At 43.0% G+C, this 20,829-nt stretch overlaps 1 protein-coding gene across 2 annotated transcripts in view; it reads left to right on the forward strand.

The window, feature by feature from the left end:
* The window catches only part of PGM5 (phosphoglucomutase 5), a 112,187-nt gene that overhangs the window by 16,926 nt on the left and 74,432 nt on the right, over positions 1–20,829 (forward strand). Inside the window, exons 1-4 of one of the 2 annotated variants that reach the window (XM_081881004.1) lie at positions 8,631–8,841; positions 17,020–17,182; positions 18,171–18,317; positions 19,334–19,459. In XM_081881004.1, the coding sequence (XP_081737130.1) occupies positions 8,737–8,841; positions 17,020–17,182; positions 18,171–18,317; positions 19,334–19,459 (541 nt within the window). In that variant the 5' untranslated portion in view covers positions 8,631–8,736. Of the gene's footprint in view, positions 1–8,630; positions 8,842–17,019; positions 17,183–18,170; positions 18,318–19,333; positions 19,460–20,829 lie in introns of those variants that run through there. The other variant, XM_081881003.1, reaches the window with a different exon arrangement.

The raw sequence follows: 20,829 nt of genomic DNA on the forward strand, positions 1-20,829 counted from the left end.
CATGGATCTTTTGCCTTTGGTTGAGAAGAAATGAGCTGTCTTCTTCTCTTTCAACTTGAATCTCGAGGTAGTACTGAACTTCTCCCAGTTCCTTGACCTCCACTTCTTTGCTAAGATAATTTACAATTTGTGCATAGTCTCTTTCATTTGCTGTAGCAATAATCAAGTCATCAATAAATGTTAAAACATATGAGAATTGTCCATTACTTGACTTACTGTACAAGCACTTGTCAGCATGGCTTTCCTTGTAAGCCTGTTTGAGTCCATAAAGTCCCTTTTGCAGCTTACACACGAAATGTGCCTGATATGGTTTTACAAAACCTTTGGGTTGACGCATATAAATGTCTTCCGAAATCTGTCTGTGGAGAAAAGCAGTAGCAATGTCAATGTGTTTCACCTGCATTTGCTTGGAGGCTGCAATACTCAGAAGCATCTTCACGCTGCTGTATCTCACGGTAGGTGCAAAAACCACTATATTGTTGTGAAAATCCTTGTGCTACAAGACTGGCTTTGTAGCATTGCACTTCTCCTTCTGCCCCCTTCTTAACCTTGAATACCCATTTACCACTAATGGCCGCCTTGCTCAGTAAGAGTCCAAGTCTTGTTCTGATGCAGTGCATCCATCTCCTCCTGTGCGGCCTTCTTCCAGAGACTGGCTTGTGCAGCTGGCATCTCTATCTCTTCCCATGTGGAAGGTTCCTATGGAATCGGCGACCCTGTGAAGTAGGACAGTCTTATTGGTGGGACACCTTTGTTGGTTCTCGATGAGTGTCTGACCTCTGATACTACGACCGCATCAGCTTCCTCATCCCCCTCCAACATTGACATATCTCCATCTGAATCTTCCTCTTCATCTCTGGTTCCGCCAGGAATCTGGTCCTCTGTTTCTTCTAGTGTGTTGCCTTTAGGAGGGGCTATGACACTGGAAGGCAGCTCAGGACTTTGCCGGGATATAGAAGGAAAGTACACAAGTTCTTTAATCTTTTCTGAGTCCTCAGAAAAATCCAGAACACTAGTTTTATTTTTATTATTATTATTTATAAAAACAGAACACTAGTTTTAGTATCAGCTTTGCTGTGTTCATCAAAATATACTGCATGGTGCGCATTTGTCTTACCAGTTTGTAAGTCCATAATTCTGTATCCCTTGCCTCCAGAGGTGTACCCCACAAGGATACCTGCTTGCGCTCTGGAGTCAAGCTTGTGTCTGTGTTCTTTGGGGACATGGTAGTAACAGACTCTCAAACACATGTATGTGCGACAGATTGGGAACTCTCCCATGCCAAAGTTCGAAAGGTGTGCACTTTGCCCTCTTTGTTGGCAATCTGTTCTGGAGATACACTGCTGTATTCACTGCATCTGCCCACAGCTTGTGTGACAGGGATGCATCCTTTAACATGCTTCTGGTCATTTCCACGATGGATCTAAACTTTCTCTCAGCTATGGAATTCTGTTGTGGTGTGTAGGCAATTGTGGTTACATGTTCAATTCCCTCCTTCGCCACAAGAGTCTGCATTTCATGTGAGCAGTACTCACCTCCATTGTCAGTCATTAGCATAGCTGGAGCTCTCTTGAACTTGTTTTTGACCATGGCTGTGTATTTCTGGAACATTTCCAGTGTGTCACTCTTTTCTTGGATGAAATACACTACACAATAATTGGAGAAATCATCAAGAAAAATCAGTATGTATCTGTCCCCCCCCCCCAGTAAGGGAACACTCATTTGTCCACATAAGTTACTGTAGACTATATCAAGCACTTTAGTGCTTCTCTGCTCTGTGCAACGTGGAAATGAATGTTTTACAGCTTTCTCAGTAATACAACCTATGTATCAATGTTGGAATTGTGTTGCTAGCTGTTACCTGCAGTCCTTTTGCAAGTTTATCCTTCTGTAAGTCTAGAGTAAGGGTATTTTTTATAGAACACCAACTGTTCTACAAAATGTTGGAATATGCATGTTAAAACAAAATCAGAAAAAGCAACAGCTATGTTGGGGCTGGGCATCCCAGCTTGGGCAGAGAATCTAGACAAAAGGAAAGATCTGGAACATTTTAGAATCATAGAATCATAGAGTTGGAAGAGACCACAAGGGCCATCGAGTCCAACCCCCTGCCAAGCAGGAAACACCATCAGAGCACTCCTGACATATGGTTGTCAAGCCTCTGCTTAAAGACCTCCAAAGAAGGAGACTCCACCTCTCATAAAATATCGCATAAAAGGACACCTGTTGTATTTTGTTCAATAGTGGTCTATGCTTTACATTTAGCAGGAAGGTCCACTACTGACTGGAAAAAAAATGCAGTTTGCTTTGTCCCCCGCCATTTTTGTGTTCTCAGGTGTCAAGGTAGCTTTTCTGTGGTCTCACAGTAGTGGCAATCCCTGGTGAATACACTTAGGGCTTTCATATTAACCATGTTGCCTGGCACTCACCACAGCTGCCACAGGTTTGGACACGTCCTGAGGGAAATGTCCTTGCCTTGGCTTCCTATGGGGTTTTATTATTGGTCTTGCAGTCATGGGAAGTTGCTCACTTGCACTTTAAGGACCAAAAGCTAATTGCAGCCTGGATACACTTGCCCAATTCAAACTGAGTCCAATTTGAATTTATCTTGCCCCATGGTTCTCAACTTTTCAACCAATGTATTAAAGCAAAACCATTCTTAAGGGGCACTTCTCCAAATAAGTCAATTTAACTCTATAAGGGATTATTCCGGCTAAACCAAAGCATATACACCGTCCTGAAGCTTCTCCTTGGTAAAGTGAGTTTTAGCACATTTTAAAATGGGTAGGGAAGTTGGCAGAGTGCCAGGTGAAACAACGAAATATGGTTATAAATTTATCTAAGTCTAAAACATTGGACTACATAATAGCCTGATCTGTTAAAAGGCATAAAATGTATGAGGATCCTCCACTGGGGTGTAAGGAGTAAGACATTCGACATAAAACACTTACACACAAAAATAGCCACAAAATAGCTCCCCCATTTGTGGAAATGACACACTGTCAGACACATTTCAACATTCCTACGTAATAACACATAATACAAAACAAACTAATTAAATATCAGTTGCATATCTTGAGACAATTGGGATATTTTATGTATCTTGAGGTTCAAAAGTCAGAAAATGTCCTTGTAATTCAACTCCACCCCCCTTTGTCAGCCCCACTCCCCCGGCAGTCTATATCCTTCGAAAGAGGTAGCTGTGGCCACTTTGAAAACTTTGGTGTCTTCTGTTGTGGTGGCGAAGCTTTTCATTGGATCTGTAGTAACACACTTGTAGAAGTGATATCCTGTAAGGGCAGGGTGGACTTAAAAGACACAGTTAAAATAATAATAAAACACACACACAAACACACACACACAATGACCTATGAGGAACCAAAATAAATAAATGCTAAGACACAGAATTTTAAGAAATCTGAAGTAACAATGAAAATAAAAGAGTGTTTCTTGATGTGACAAGATCGGCTAGAATGTTAATAGCAAAATACTGGGAAATGACTTAATGGCAATTTAAGTTGTGGAAGTACCTTGAACTAGCCAAAATGACAGAATTAATAAGAAATGCTCAGGCAAAAGGTAAACAAACACCATTCCACAAACAATGTTTGGTTGTGCTTCGATTAACTTCATAGACATCATGGAAAAACGGATTAAATAGGTGAAAACAGATTATTTGTAACTCTAAAAGTATCAAAGCCACAAAGAGATAGAAGTCACTAATATAGCAGGGATTTCACAGAACAGAAAGAAAGTTGTTGTGGTAGGAAAAAGGGACAAACACTTTGTTATTGGGGTTCACATATCCTGTTAAAAGGGAAAATTATTTCATGTGAGAAGCCTATCAGGAAATGCTGTTCCTAAAATGCACACAAACAAATTCTGTGATTTAAATCCCATTGAGGGGTGGAATTCTTTGATATTTACCTGTGAAAAGAATTTGACATGTTAAGATTTCAAACTTGGGACACATTAAGGGTGATTTCTCTCAATGGTTCCAAGTTTTACATAAACCTCCTCTCCCCCCCTCTACAGTTCCCCCTCCTTCCTCTCTCTCTCTCTCCTTTTCCTTTTTTTTTTTTTTTTTTTTTAAGCTGATCTAGTCTGTGCATGTGCGGAGTTCATGTCTCAGCAAATCTTTTTTACTATTGAAATGTTGCATCTTTTGGCAAAATTAGAATTTGAATAAGGGAAGAGTAAGGAGTAGATTTTAAAAGAGGGTTAGATTTAAAAGAAAAAAGAGAAACTCAGCAATTGAAGTATTCACCAACAAAAGCTAGTAATTTCAGCCCAAGCAAAGCGACTGCTTCCTTTATGTACAGTAAAGGGCTAATATCCCTCTGGCCATTCGCGGAACAATGCCACGCCCTTATATATGGGAAAAAAATGGCCAGAGAGTCAGAATTCATAGGATTTATTTTATATATATATATATTTATATTTTTTAACATTCTAAGTTTTCGGCCTTACCATTTGCAGACAAAAATTTTCCTGCCCCTTTATTTACAGGATTGGTCAAGGCCCATATGTATTTGTATGTGTTTAAACTTTGAATTGACTTTGAAGTCTGATTTTTAAATAGTAGACAAAATGATAAACACTGTAATCACTCAAATGCTTGATATTACCAGTTGTGCTTCAAAACATCACAGATTTTACCTCTCCCTTTTTTTTTTTTAAACAAAGAGTAAAGTTGGGCTGAATTTCAACTGATCACATGCTTGCAGACACATGGCCCTCCATACAGCCACAAATCGGGAGAGCTAAAAGGGACCTTGGGTCATCTAGTCCAACCCTAAATACAGTGTTCATAGCAAGATTTCAAAGCAAGATTTGCACTACCAAAAGGACATATACATTTAAGTACAGATTTTCAACTGGGAAAGGAAACATCTATGCTCCTATCATGTACTAAGAGGAAAAGAAAAGTAGCCAACTTTACACAGAACCGTTTTAGCAGATCTTGAGATAGTTTGAGTGAGTTTGCTTCCTTCAAGTTCCTAGAGAAATTATCTTTAAAGGAAGATTGAAGTGAACATTTTTCCTAAGAGGGAGAGGATCTCTTATAAAGCATAGTTAAAACAGCCATAGATTTGATTTAAAAGGAATACAAAAGTGACAGTTTTTCCTGAATTTGCAGAGGAATAGTAAGCCTAATCTATGCCCCCCCTTGTAGTTTCCTTTAAAGGAAGCTTACTTGGGAGAAAATTTACCTGGCACAGAAGTAAGAAGGAGAAGGGAAAAAAAACCTGAAAGAGGCAGAATGAAACAAGGGGGCATTTTCTAAGAAAAGAGGCCAGGAAGTCTTATAGAGACTGGTATCAGGACTGGACTCTATAGATAGACTATCAAAGCTGTTGTCTACCAAAGCTTCTACCTTTTATGTGCTTCATGAAATAAATACACTGCATTTTAGCTTCAGAGAGCAGTTGTGCTCAACTACGCTTTTGCAGCAGAAACATCTAGTTCACATTAGAAACATTCACATTCCAAAATAGACTGTAGACTCACAATCTGAAAAGTTGCGGCAAAGCAAGAGGTGGGGTAAACATTTGCACCCTTCATTCTCATTTGGTCTTATTTAAGACTGATAAGGTCCAGCATGGCTTCCTTAGATTTAAAATTTTGAAGCAAGCTTGCAGTTTAAACTATGCGCGCTTAAGAAAGGCAGTCTGTCAGAGACAGAAGGAACAGACAACACACATAACAGACAACATGTAAACACACATATTCTCATATATGTATTAACACACAACACACATAACAGACAACATGTAAACACACATATTCTCATCCTTTAGTTGGTTATTGCAAGGAGTTGGGCTGCTTCCTTTAGCTTCATTAAGTGAAATTAGTAGGAAGGTCCCACATGGTTTTAAGAGCCTCCTTGCCTCTTCAAACACCACCAGTTAACCAGCCGGCCAACGCAATTCGGGCTTGGCGGAGGCGGTGCTGGCGGGCCAGATTTCAGAACAGAGGTTCTCTAATTTTGCTTCGATAATAATTTGTGGCCAGGAATCGTCTTCCAATACGTGATGACAAATTGGAGAGGAGAGTCAGGGTCCTTCTGAGACTGAGATGGCTTTCTAGAAGCCTTCTTCCCAGAGTGAGCCCGCTTGCGTTTGGAAGCCTGGGTACCCATTTTATGTTTTACGCGTGTCTAGACAGAAAGAGGGAAGAGAAAGGGCGGTAAGGATTGGTATATCTAGGAGATTGATATACTTAATACGGGATTTATAGTAAAGAGGGGTCTTTAGTCGCTTGGCAACTTCCTTAGAGGGTTTTTAAAGAGCTCTAGCTATCCGGTATTTCCTTCCTATTTCCTTAGTCAATAACCTGGGGTCCTTTTCCACTCTGCCGATCCCGCCCAATTCCTCATGGGCTATCCCTCCTGGCAATCTCCTACTATCGTTGCTTCTCAGGAAAAGGGGCCCTACTGAACGCCCGCGCCGTGCGGTGCCAGATCGGGTGATCCCTGGATAGAGTTTTGAACCGAAAATCCCCCTTGCTTTTGGAAGCGGGCTCACGCACGATACACGTGTTACGTGGCACCGACCAGTGCGGCTGGGATTGGATAGAAAGCAAGACCACTTCCTGCCCCCTAGGAAGGATGCTCGGGAAGTTCGGAAAAAGAACTCCAACCCCTTGCTTTCAACTGGGATACCCGTTGCGGAGAGTCGGCTATCTTTCAAGTCGGGTCTCTCCGTCTTACTTTTGGACTCCCAATTGGTGCGGCTGGCTGGAGGGTTTTTAGAGAAAGAGATAGAGCTCAGAACCCTCCTTTCGGGTCGAGCAGCAGTCCACGGTCTCTCTCACCAATTGGACCAAGAGACAGGCGAGAAGGAGCGATAGAGAGGAGGGCAGAGAATTCAGTTGCCAGGAGATTTCCACCCCTTTCCCACCAGTGCACTGGATTTTTCCTTTTCCTTATACTCACACGTCTTCTATGATGATCCCGGGATTGATGAATAAGCCGGCTGGATCCCTCTTTGCTCCCCGGCTGAACTCCTGGGGCTTTCGATTACCGCCCGGAAGATGGCCGGGGGTCCAAAGGATCTTCCCAGGCAAAATGGCCTGGTGCCGGCTGAAGATTTCGGGGGCCCCGGTCAGCAACGCGGGAGAACCGCATGCCCCACGTTCGGGCGCCAACTGTTACGGCAAAAATCTGGGTGCGAGGCTGCTCTGCCACCCAGCTCATCGGACTAAGTCCGTGGGTCCCTGCGGAGGAAAATGAGCTCAGCCGGAGACAGGAGCAAACTGCAGAAGATCCAAGTTTATTGCGCAACAGGTTCAAGGCGAGATTGAACAGTGAGAAAGGGGTGACATGAGTTTTTGAAACTCCCTCCATGTCCCAGAATACAGTGCAAAACACGTCATGAATACATCACAGAAAGGTGGGGTTACACAGATCAGCACTTCAGGAAGGTGGAGGGGTTACACAGATCAGCACTTCAGGAAGGTGGAGGGGTTACACAGATCAGCACTTCAGAAAGGTGGAGGGGTTACACAGATCAGCACTTCAGGAAGGTGGCTTTTGACATTGACGATTGGAAATAAATTGATATATTGTAGCGAAGAAGAAGGTGAAGAAGACATGCCCCCCCCCTTCCGTAACAGGAGTAAGCTGAATCTTTTAAATAATTTCAGTAAACTGTTCATATGCTGTGTGAATTCATCTTTAGAATTCATTCTGAGTCTAATACTCATGTATTAACATTCTGTAGGAGCTCTTCATGGTGTCTTCAAACATGCGCTCTATATCACTTAAAATTTGAGATGTACTATCTTCAAAATTTATCATTGAGAGGTGTTCATCGCGAAGCCCATTCAAATGATGAATCTGGCTTTACTGTTCTTTTCTTCCCAAGCTCATATCTTGATTAAATCACCCTCATCTGTGGTTGCAGGCCAGGGGCTTTTTATAGCTTCCAGGACTCCTTTTGTATCTAGGAGTGCTATTAAGCGTTGCTTCCAGTTCACAAAATTATGTTCATTTAGCACAGGCAGGCCTCAGCCTAGATTACTATCATCTAGCCATCACACTAGCCATCTCAAAAATATAAAACAGATCTTCACTGCCTTAGGTAACTGTAACCTCTGAGGGAAGGGAGGGGGTTGCTTAATCCCCACTGGATAACCAGGAAGTAAAAAAAAATTATGCAACTCTGGGCCCATAACCCATGGTGGGAAGGTTTACTTTAGCAGAGTTAAACAATCCCCATTATAAGTTTATGCAGAAATCAGCTTGTTACTGACTCATCTGAGTTCTACTAATAAAGATGCCTTCCTGGATAAAAATCCCTTTGAATCCCTCTTAAAGAACGCACACACAAATCTGATTCATGTTAATATAAAACTAGTTTACTCTCAGATTCATGTAGGTTTACAGAGCTGTACCTGAAGGCAGGCTTAGGTTACATAACATGCTAATAAACTATACCAGAGGGAAGTTGGTCCTGAGGTGACTGCAACTGAGCAGTTATCTTTCAAAACTACCAGCAACCAACAAACTGGTTGTCACAGCAACCAGTTAGAACATGGAGGCCGTTAGTCCTCTGTCAGAATGTTGCACTTGACTGTAGCTTTAAATCCCACAATATCTTGATATATCACAATGTCTGAAATAAGGGTGAACTATGTAGAGGTGAATGGGGTCAACTGTTACCTAGGCAGAGAGAGGTGGAGAGGAAGAAGCTGCCAAACCTCGTGTTGATTCGTGGACAGGGTGGAGTGGAGATGGAAAGCAGAAGAGTGAGGCGCTGGAGGGGGAACCTGCACCCCAACATCCAGATTCTCAACACAGGGCGACACAGACAAACGCATGCGCATATACACAGAAGGGTAACAGGAATCGGGAGAAGCATTGACTGGCTTCATGGATTTTCCTACCGCAGTTCTGAGGGTGCAGGAGGAGGAATGCCTCCCTGGCCAGCAGCATCCTAGTGCATTTGCTTCCCACTTGGTTGTCTCCTCTCAGCCCCTCATGATGTGGTTTGACCTGGAGCCTCGTGGTTTGAGAGGGTGGGAGTGGAAGGAGGGGGGTGTCAAGCTGCCATCTTCAGTCCAGGTAGGGAGGAGAGGCAGCGGCAGGGGTGGGGGAGCAGCTCTGAGGTGAAGATGCACATCCGCTGAGGCTGCTACTTCCTTCCTCCTTGGGAAATTGGGTTCCCTCCCTCAGTGCGAGGGGAAGGGATTGTGGCGCTGGGGAAGAAGGCGAGTGAGCAAAACAAAGAGATGGTGGTGCGCTGCTTGTCCTCCCCTTTTCCAAGCTTGGGTATGTGCAGTTTGGAAGAGGGAAGTCCCCTTCCCTTTACAGATTTTAATCCCAGCAGCAGTGACTCTCCCCTTCCTGCCAAGAAAAGTCTCAGTTCAGCTGAGCCACCCCCCGGGAAGCTGTCAGTCCCCAATCCTTTTGTTAAAATTTTCCTCAAATTCTATTCAGATTCACCTGACAAGGTATTGCCAGGTCAAAACAGGTCATAATGTGGATTCAAAACCAGTTTTGGACGATATATTAATGTATTTCCCAGCCCTAGTGGCTGGTTGAAATTGCTGAGGATGGGGGACAGAAGGATATCATGGAGAGTCTGGGACTGGGGAACAGAGAAGGGTGACAGTCCTTCTCTCCTGCCCCGCCTGTATTCAGCTCCTGCAGTTGGAATAGCAGGACTCCCATTCCCCCTCTTTCCTCCCAGGGAAAGGAGTGCAGCACTGGGATCTGGGGGAGTGAGTGTCAGCAACCCCTAGGAGCAGAGGAAGCAGAGTCAGAATCGGAGGGCATAGCCTGTTCACCCAGGACCTTGTGATGCTCCCATTGTAGGGAACATCATCCTCCTCATCCTCCTCATCACTTTTAATTTGTATACCGCCTTTCTATCTTACAATACTCAAGGCGGTTTACAAGCTGAAGAAACAAAGAATGTACACCTTATAACAATCGAATGCAACACAAATAAAATAATAAAACAGACACATCCTGCCCAAATTCAGTGCCTTGCCCCATCTTTAAAAGCATATGGGGGTGCATACCAACCTCTTGGAACAACTCAGTTGCTCCATGCAATTCTGAACTCCTTACCCTGTCCTTGGACTTCTTAAACAGGGCAACTGCTTCTAGCCTGGCTGGCCCCACCTTTTCTGTCATCAAACCAGAACTTAGTAGCTGCTGGGACTTATACCTGTTGCTGAGCCTGCCTCCCTTTTTTGCCTTCAGTAATCTCCCCCAACAAATGGTTTACATTTAAGACTTTCTTTTTTAATCCTCTTCCACTGAGTTTACACATAACCTTAGATAAATGAATAGTTCAAGGGACTTTGAAGTTATTTCTATATTAAGCAAAAACAATGGGTAAATAAAGCTTTGAAATTATAGCTTTCTTAGTTGGTTTCTGCTTAACACCAATTTTTTGTTGTTGTAAGAATGGGTTGAACAGCCACAATTCACACTATGTTTGGCAAGTGCAACCTACCAGGCCAAAGTGTTCTGAAGTGCACTGTACTCTGGCCTTTATTTTTAACACAGAAATCTGACTCGGTGAAAGCTGCAGGTCCCAGCAATCAGTCATCTCTTTAATCAAGCTGAAAGGCCACTGTGAAAGGCAATTGCTGTCTGTTCTCTCTCATGCCAAGTGAAGATCTAAGCATACAGTTTCAGATTCTTGCATCTTCATGGAGACTCCCAGATTTCCATTCATTGCTACCTGTATACTTCCATGTACAGTGGTACCTCGGGTTACATACGCTTCAGGTTACATACGCTTCAGATTACAGACTCCGCTAACCCAGAAATAGTGCTTCAGGTTAAGAACTTTGCTTCAACATAAGAACAGAAATCCTGCTCTGGCATCGCAGCGGCAGCAGGAGGCCCTATTAGCTAAAGTGGTGCTTCATGTTAAGAACAGTTTCAGGTTCAGAACGGACCTCCGGAACGAATTAAGTACTTAACCCTAGGTACCACTGTAGTTGAAAAGTTAATGGGGCCTAACCAGGACTCTTGGATTGCCAATCTAGCCATACAGAGTTTGGCTGCACAGTTTTTTGTGCATACCACACGGGATAAGTTCTTTCTCATTAACTTTAGTGTTGTTATGTCATTGACCAGGATAGCTGACAGCAGATTTTTCTTAATAATGTCAGGCTCTTAGCTGAATATCTGTACTTTAGAGCGCTACATGAACTAATAAATGGCTGTGCTAAGAAAGGATGTAAATTAGTGTTGCAATTTAATTTACTGGTACATTTTTGTAATGATAGTTTGATTTTAGTAGCATTTCTTCTTAAAAAAACTATTTGAGATTGGAAGACCACTCAATGACACAAAATTTCTGGCCAGTTCTAGTCTTACTGCAAAATTAGTAGCTTTGGGTGGCCCAGATAAGCACTACAATGTGGACGCAAACCTCATACATATCAACTCTTTTTGCACATCTTCCTTACCGAATCAGAGTTGCTGGCATCTGCTTGTCTCAAAAGACAATGTACAGTGGTGCCTCGCAAGACGAAAAGAATCAGTTCCGCGATTCTCTTCGTCTAGTGGTTTTTTCATCTTGCGAAGCAAGCCCATTGACGGCTTAGCGGCTTAGCGCTATTAGCGGCTTAGCGGATAAGCAGATAAGCGGCTTATCGGCTTAGAAAAAGGGGGGGGGAAGGAAAAAAAAGTCGGAAAAACTCGTAAGACATTTTTGTCTTGCGAAGCAAGCCCATAGGAAATTCGTTTTGCGAAGCGCCTCCAAAACGGAAAACCCTTTCGTCTAGTGGGTTTTTCGTTTTGTGAGACATTCGTCTTGTGGGGCACCACTGTAATGAAGTCAAAGCACAGGAGAATCACAGTGCCTGCTGTGGCTGCAGAGGCTAGTAACTTGTGACTGCTGTCCCCCGCGTTCTTTTTGCTGTATTAGAAGCACTGAAGTGACCTCCCTGGAGTGCAAGCCTGGGCAGTGTTATGGAGGTCCTGGACTGGCCAGACAACAAGACCCCTCTCTCAGCCTCACTGATAGGGTCCAAAGGAAAGCTTAGCTGCAGGAGTTGTTGGAAGGAGGTGTATGAGACACCATCTACCTGTCTTGGGGACTTGGATTTGTGTAGGGTTGACTCCTGAGCCCTTTCTTCTCCCAAAGATGTCTTGCAAGGCAGCAGGTACAGGTTCTTCCTCAGGGTTTACTCCCATAGCTTTTTTCATGAATAAGTATAGCCGCAAGGCAACAGAGGTTGGAGCCTCTATTTGTCTTGTTCCTCAATCCGACAAAGCCTGTCTTCACATGGAGGGGAAGTCCCTAACTCACCAAAGGGTTTGAGACCCAGTCGAAGTCATTTCCTGCGTTGTGGCTGCTGTCATGGCATGCTTTAAACCATATTATGGTGTTATGGCTGAGTAGGGATTTGGACTCTGGCTTCCTGTTAGATATGAAAAATGGTCCATCAAGACTTTGAGTCTTCTGGATCCTTAATAAAATGACCTTGGACAAGTTGGTGAATTAGGAAAGCTTTATTATGGAGCAAACAGCACGCAGACCTAGTGGTGGGAGGAAAAAATCCTTAAATAAGAGACACGGGGGAATGATTAATGGACTTCAATGTCTGTACCCTAATGCGCAAAGCATGGGTAATAAACAAGATGAGCTTGAGCTCTTGGTACAGCAAACTAAATATGACATAATAGGCATCACTGAAACCTGGTGGGATAAGTCCCACGACTGGAATGTAATAATGGAGGGTTACAATCTATTTCAGAGAAACAGAGCAGACAAGAAAGGAGGAGGAGTGGCGTTATATGTCAGGGATGTGTATACCTGTGAAGAGATCCAAGATTTAGAACCTCAAAGCCAAAGTGAGAGCATTTGGGTCAAAATTAAGGGAGAGATGAATAACAGGGACCTCATTGTGGGAGTTTACTATAGATTCCCAAGCCAAACGGAGGACATAGATGATGCCTTCAAGGAACAGATGGCCAAGCATGCAAAAGGAAGGGAGATAGTAGTAATGGGGGACTTCAATTACCCGGATATGTGCTGGATGTCAAACTCAGCCAAGAGCATAAGGTCAAACAGATTCCTCACTGGCCTTGCAGACAACTTCATTGTCCAGAAAGTGGGAGAAGCAACAAGAGGAACAGCCATTTTAGATCTGGTCCTAACCAATGTTGATGACCTGGTTAGTGGGGTAGAAGTGGAAGGATCATTAGGCATGAGTGATCATGCTCTTCTGAATTACAGATAGGTAGCCGTGTTTGTCTGCCATGGTCAAAACAAAATAAAAAAATTGTGTATCTGAAGAAGTGTGCATGCACACGAAAGCTCATACCTAGAACTAACTCAGTTGGTCTTTAAGGTGCTACTGGAAGGAATTTTTTTATTTTGTTATGCTCTTCTGAAGTTTACTATACAGCGGAAAGGAGCAGCCAAGCATACGAGGACTCAATTTCTTGACTTTAAGAAAGCCGACTTCATAAAACTTAGGGAAGTGCTGGATGAGATCCCATGGACAGTAATATTAAAAGGAAAGGGAGTTCATGATGGCTGGGAGTTTGTTAAGAGGGAGATAGTAAAAGCACAACTTCAGGCAATACCAATGAGATGGAAACATGGAAGGTGCCTAAAGAAGCCAGGGTGGCTATCTAAAGAACTTTTAACTGAGTTAAGATTTAAAAAGGATGTGTACAAAAAATGGAAAAGGGGGGGAACCACCAAAGAGGAATTCAAACAAATAGCCAGCACGTGTAGACACCAAGTCAGAAAAGCTAAAGCACAGAATGAACTCAGGCTTGCTAGAGAGGTTAAAAGCAACAAAAAAGGCTTTTATGGGTATGTTCGTAGCAAAAGGAAGAACAAAGAAACAGTGGGGTCACTCAGAGGAGAAGATGGTGAAATGCAGACAGGGGACACAGAAAGGGCTGAACTCCTCAATGCCTTCTTTGCCTCAGTCTTCTCCGATAAAGAAAACAATGCCCGACCTGAAGAATTTGGAGCAAATGATTCAGCAGAGGAAACACGGCCCAGAATAACTAAGGAGATAGTACAAGAATACTTGGCTAGTTTAGATGTATTCAAGTCTCCAGGGCCAGATGAACTGCATCCAAGAGTATTAAAAGAACTGGCAGATGTGATCTCAGAACCACTGGCAGTCATCTTTGAGAATTCCTGGAGAACAGGCGAAGTCCCGGCAGACTGGAGGAGGGCAAATGTTGTCCCTATCTTCAAAAAGGGGTATCTGAAGAAGTGTGCATGCACACGAAAGCTCATACCAAGAACTGACTTAGTTAGTCTTTAAGGTGCTACTGGAAGGAATTTGTTTTGTTTCAAAAAGGGGGAAAGAGAGGACCCAAATAATTACCGCCCAGTCAGTCTGACATCAATACCAGGGAAGATTCTGGAGCAGATCATTAAGCAAACAGTCTGTGAGCACCTAGAAAGGAATGCTGTGATCACCAATAGTCAGCATGGATTTCTGAAAAATAAGTCATGTCAGACGAACCTGATCTTGTTTTTTGACAGAATTACAAGCCTGGTAGATGAAGGGAACGCAGTGGATGTAGCCTACCTTGATTTCAGCAAGGCATTTGACAAGGTGCCCCATGATATTCTTGTAAAGAAGCTGGTAAAATGCGGACTTGACTATGCTACCACTCAGTGGATTTGTAACTGGCTGACTGACCGAACCCAAAGGGTGCTCATCAATGGTTCCTCTTCATCCTGGAGAAGAGTGACCAGTGGGGTGCCACAGGGTTCTGTCTTGGGCCCGGTCTTATTCAACATCTTTATCAACGACTTGGATGATGGACTCAAGGGCATCCTGATAAAATTTGCAGATGACACCAAACTGGGAGGGGTGGCTAATACCCCAGAGGACAGCATCACACTTCAAAACGACCTTGACAGATTAGAGAACTGGGCCAAAACAAACAAGATGAATTTTAACAGGGAGAAATGTAAAGTATTGCACTTGGGCAAAAAAAAATGAGAGGCACAAATACAAGATGGGTGACACCTGGCTTGAGAGCAGTACATGTGAAAAGGATCTAGGAGTCTTGGTTGACCACAAACTTGACATGAGCCAACAGTGTGACGCGGCAGCTAAAAAAGCCAATGCAATTCTGGGCTGCATCAATAGGAGTATAGCATCTAGATCAAGGGAAGTAATAGTGCCACTGTATTCTGCTCTGGTCAGACCTCACCTGGAGTACTGTGTCCAGTTCTGGGCACCACAGTTCAAGAAGGACACTGACAAACTGGAACGTGTCCAGAGGAGGGCAACCAAAATGGTCAAAGGCCTGGAAACGATGCCTTATGAAGAACGGCTAAGGGAGCTGGGTATGTTTAGCCTGGAGAAGAGGAGGTTAAGGGGTGATATGATAGCCATGTTCAGATATATAAAAGGATGTCACATAGAGGAGGGAGAAAGGTTGTTTTCTGCTGCTCCAGAGAAGTGGACACGGAGCAATGGTTCCAAACTACAAGAAAGAAGATTCCACCTAAACATTAGGAAGAACTTCCTGACAGTAAGAGCTGTTTGACAGTGGAATTTGCTGCCAAGGAGTGTGGTGGAGTCTCCTTCTTTGGAGGTCTTTAAGCAGAGGCTTGACAACCATATGTCAGGAGTGCTCTGATGGTGTTTCCTGCTTGGCAGGGGGTTGGACTCGATGGCCCTTGTGGTCTCTTCCAACTCTATGATTCTATGATTCTATGCTTGCAAGCGGGTGACCTGGTTACACAAAGTGTCAAAGGAGGCACACAGAATCAGGAAATTATACAAGTATTTAAAGTCTCAAAGTTCATTCTCCCCCTCCCTTACAGAAAAAGCATGGAAAGTCCCCAGCGTATCTTGTTTGTTTAATTAGCATAATAACATCCCATTTCCCTTACTAATCATTGTACAAATATGGTCACACGCCCCCCTAGATAACTTTATTGACATATCAGCAGAACATTTTTATTGCAGACCACAAGCTACCCTAATTTCTATACTCCTATCCACTGTATGTTAAGTTCAAGCCACTTCCTTACTTGATGAAGACAAGTGTTTAACCAACAGGCAATAGCACTGTATGTTTGTTTAACCAACAGGCATAGATGCGTGCATAGATACGTGTTCATGTTCCAACCGTGTAGCTACATCATGTGTTCTTGCAAAGTTCTTGTAAAGTTCACTTTGTGGTTAGGCATCTGTTCTTTTGAAGTAAATAAAGCATCAATAATTGCTAATGCTAAGGTAAAGAATTGCTTTTAGGTTAGAAGCATCTTATTAAAAAATGGCCAAGCTATAGTTTACTGAAATGAGTACACTCAAATAAATGTTTGAATAAGTTGAATAAAAACATCTTATTCTAAAAGCAATGAAGAGGCAACAATTATCTCTGACACTTCCCAGATCTGCTTATGCCACCCTCGCTCTTGCATCACATCGTTCTAGACAATGCTAAGTTGCAATAACTCTTTTCTAGCTACCATATCTTTTAATCTTATAATTTAGGACATGATTCTCAATCTGCACATTTTCTGATTTCAATTTTGTAAAAATGTTCATACAATTATATCTACTATATAATAATATAATATATCTACAAAAGTTATAATCTGCAGAATTATCTCCTCACTGAAGTTATGTCTCCCCCCAACATTATATTCTTTTAGATTCCAGGGTTTTAAAAAAAATATTTTTTTGTTGCAGAAATCATTTTTATGATTATGTTAATTAAGTAACATGAGAATCATTTTAATATTGCTGTTCATTAAGTCTTATGACAGAGGTCAATGACAAAGCGCATAGAAGCCCATTATGCCCCTTTTCCTGCCACTTGTTGCTTGTATTACTTTATTTTTGTTAGCTGCCCTGTGACCATTTTTGGTGAAGGGTAATACAGAAATCTTTTAATTAATAAATAATTTAAATAAAATAATTTGTATACTGAACTTATAGATGGCACTGTTTCTTCATTATGTTTGTTTGGTATCATTGAGCATCACTCAGTAACTCAACCCCATGCCAACAAAATGTGATCTTGTTCTTTTTATCTGGCTCGTCTAGATTGGAAGATTGGTTATTGGTCAGAATGGCATCTTATCCACCCCTGCTGTTTCTTGCGTTATCAGAAAGATCAAAGCAGCCGGTGGGATTATTCTGACTGCTAGTCACTGCCCTGGAGGACCTGGAGGAGAATTTGGAGTTAAGTTTAATGTTGCCAATGGAGGTATGTAATTTTAAGATTTATGTTATCAATTGTTTTGAAGAAAGCAGATTGAAAATAGACTTTTATACTTGTCTAAAAATTCAAAAATACTGTTTCTATATTTTTCTAAGCAGTCTAAGATTTTAATAGATTCAGTTATTTTAGTGGGTTGTATCCTAGAGAAACCAACAGGTGCTCAGTGATCAAATGTCCTGGAGGCTTTGCCAACTTCTTTTTAGATATTTTATACATGCCATTATTATTGTCTTTTGCACAATCTGGTGTCGTTTGAAACCTACTAGTATGAAGTCTCATTTTTATATACACGGAAGTCCTTTGGATGGTCACCCTACTTGGTCATGTAGGGTGTTGTGCAAGCCCATAGAAAATTGTATGACATTTATTTATCAAACATATACCCTTCTTTTTCTGGCAGTTCAGTTTCATGTAGTCCTGAATATGAGTGCATATTCTCATTTGCATCAATAGAAACATCCATTTCGTTCCGTAGGGCTCAAATCGATTTTGCTATGCCAGCAGACATATGTATGCGTGTCAGTTTAGTGTATGAGAGGCTTTGTGTGCATGTGGCTTTATCTCACTGAATTGGGGTATTAGTTTTGGGGTCAAAGCTTCTTTGAATGCACTTGTATTTTCTTCTTTTTAGTTCCATGTAGTAGACTAGGAAAATTAACTATTATTCACCAAATTCAAAGGGCTTAATTACATTTCTTAGGAGATCAAAGGCTAGAGACTTAGGCTGTTGACCCATTAGAATTCAAGACAATGATAAAAGGAAGCATTCTGTAAGCTACAAACATCTACAATATAACTTTCATATACTGCTGATATGTGTGACACTATTTTAAGCTTGCATTGTTTCTCAGTTTAACACTGTACCAAATCAATACTCTGATCCTGAGCATATTTTACTCCAGCAGTTTTTCTGAGTGTGTTCAAACTACCTATACTGTACTGACTTTATAAATGTATGCATTTATAATTGCAGGACCAGCTCCTGATGTTGTTTCTGACAAAATCTACCAGATCAGCAAAACCCTTGAAGAATATGCCATTTGTTCGGACCTGAGAATTGACTTATCTCGGCTAGGAAGACAAGAATTTGATTTGGAGAACAAATTCAAGCCTTTCCGTGGTATTGTATTCTTTGTCATAGCTTTGGTCTCCATGTTGTCATGTGAATATAATGTCTCCCAGCTGCTCAGCTCTTACAATGAAGTTAGATTGTCCATTCCAATCTTTAGGAGGGCTTTTCCCCTATGATCATTTGAGGGTTTCAGGAAATCTTTGATACACCTTATTATGCTATGATTGACATCCAGCCCAGCCCTGTAACTCACTGTATTTACTTTAATTGTATTCTTATTTCATGTTAGCTTCTAGAACTTTATTTCACCGGGCATATTCATTTTTAGCTTCTACTTGCTGAGCTTTAAACTTTAGCTTTACATTCTGATTCCTTCATTACATTCTACTCAGTTTTGATTATGGTAGGTTTTTGTTTTTATTACTTTAGGTTTCTAAATCAATTGTTTGTTTGCTTTTAAAACAACTGCTATTTTTATTTGTTGTTGCTGTTATTATTTTGTTCTATTTTAAATAGTGGGCAACATTTTTGAAAAGGGAGCATGGACATTTCTAATAGATATAAATACAATCCAGCCAGAATTAAGCACCAAATCCAATTTAATATGATGGGAAAGACATGAACATGTGCTTAACTTCACTATGGAAATCAACAGGACAGCAGTAATAAATGTTGGCTGGCTTGTGATACTTATAAATAAATGATTTTTTTGCTGGAACATGGGTGTCACTTCATCTCTAATTTCATCCTAGACAATACGACTGCCCAATTTACCCTTGCCTGTGGTCCTATCTCTTGGGTATCCTCCTTTATTATGGCACCTTGCTTAGCCTTCACTTCGCAAATAGGATTTTTGCTTACTCCTAGAATATCTAGAATATTGACAATAGGAGGCATCTGACATCACCCCACAATAACAGGAGTATTTTTGTAGGCACTTGGCTGCTGTATTTGCTTGAGGCATTGTAGAGGGATTAGGCCCCAAAGTTTCTGTGCCATCTATTTTCAGTTGCTGAAAGACAACATACACTAACTAGACATTTCTTGGACCTTTATTTGCACAGTTGAAATAATAGATTCAGTGGAAGTCTACCTCAATCTTCTACGGACTGTCTTTGACTTCAGTGCCATCAGAGGGTTGCTAACAGGGCCAAATCAACTTAAGATCAGAATTGATGCCATGAATGGAGGTAAGGAGGCTCATTTTTATACATGTAAAATGCTAATATAATGAAAATAAAATGTTGTTTCAAACATGAGCATGATAGCTAGGTAGTTGCTATGCAGTAATAATTTATACAGCAATCCTAAACAATGCTCACTAGAATAAACACATTAAACACATTGGGTGGTATTCAACTAATGTTTACTCTGATTAGATTTATTGAAATTAATGGGCCTAACTCATGTTCTTTCATGATACATGGGTCTACTCTGAGTAAAACTGAATTGAATACCACCCATTGGGACTTACTTCTGAGAAAACAGGATTGCACTGTTAATGTTACAAGTACAGTGTTCAAAATGTTTCGAATACAGTGGTGCCTCGCAAGACGAAATTAATTCGTTCCGCAAGTCTCTTCGTCTTGCGAGTTTTTCGTCTTGCGATGCACGGTTTTCCATAGGAATGCATTGAAAATCAATTAATGCGTTCCTATGGAAACCGCCTTCCCCCGACCTCTTCTGGCGGGCGGCATTTTAAAATCCGCTGTCCGGGCGATTTAAAAGCCCCTGGGAAGGCAAGCAGGGGGGACAAAGACTTTTGCCCCCCGCCTGCCTTCAGAAGAGGTCCAGGACAGGCTTCGCGGACCTCTCCGCAAGCAGCGGGAGCGCTCCTTGCGGAGAGTTGCCAGCGCGCCCAGGCTTCGCGGCCCCGCCGCCCGGCTTCGGGACATCGTTCCGATGCCAGGCGGCGGGGGGAGGCTTTCTCGCCCCGCCGCCCGGCATCGGGACGATGCCCCGAAGCCGGGCGGCGGGGGGAGGCGTTCCTGCCCCGCCGCCCGGCATCGGGACGATGCCCCGAAGCCGGGCGGCGGGGGGAGGCTTTCCCACCCCGAAGCCGGGCGGCGGGGGGAGGCTTTCCCGCCCCGAAGCCGGGCGGCGGGGGGAGGCGTTCCCGCCCCGCCGCTCGGCTTCGGGACATCGTTCCGATGCCGGGCGGCGGGGGGAGACTTTCCCGCCCCGCCGCTCGGCTTCGGGACATCGTTCCGATGCCGGGCGGCGGGGGGAGACTTTCCCGCCCCGCCGCTCGGCTTCGGGACATCGTTCCGATGCCGGGCGGCGGGGGGAGGCGTTCCCGCCTCGCCGCCCGGCATCGGGGCATCCTTCCGAAGCCCGGCGGCGGGAGGAGGTGTCCCCGCCCCGCCGCCAGGCTTCGGAGGAGGTCCGAGGACAGCGGGGAAGACGAGCTGCGCTTCCCCACTGTCCCGGAGATTTCCCTATGGGCTGTCGTCTTGCGAAGCAAGCCCATAGGGAAATTCGTCTTGCGAAGCGCCTCCAAAACGGAAAACCCTTTCGTCTAGCGGGTTTTCCGTCTTGCGAGGCGTTCGTCTTGCGGGGC

Source organism: Podarcis erhardii, assembly GCF_964252035.2.
Source record: "Podarcis erhardii genome assembly, chromosome: 11".
NCBI lineage: Eukaryota > Metazoa > Chordata > Lepidosauria > Squamata > Lacertidae > Podarcis > Podarcis erhardii.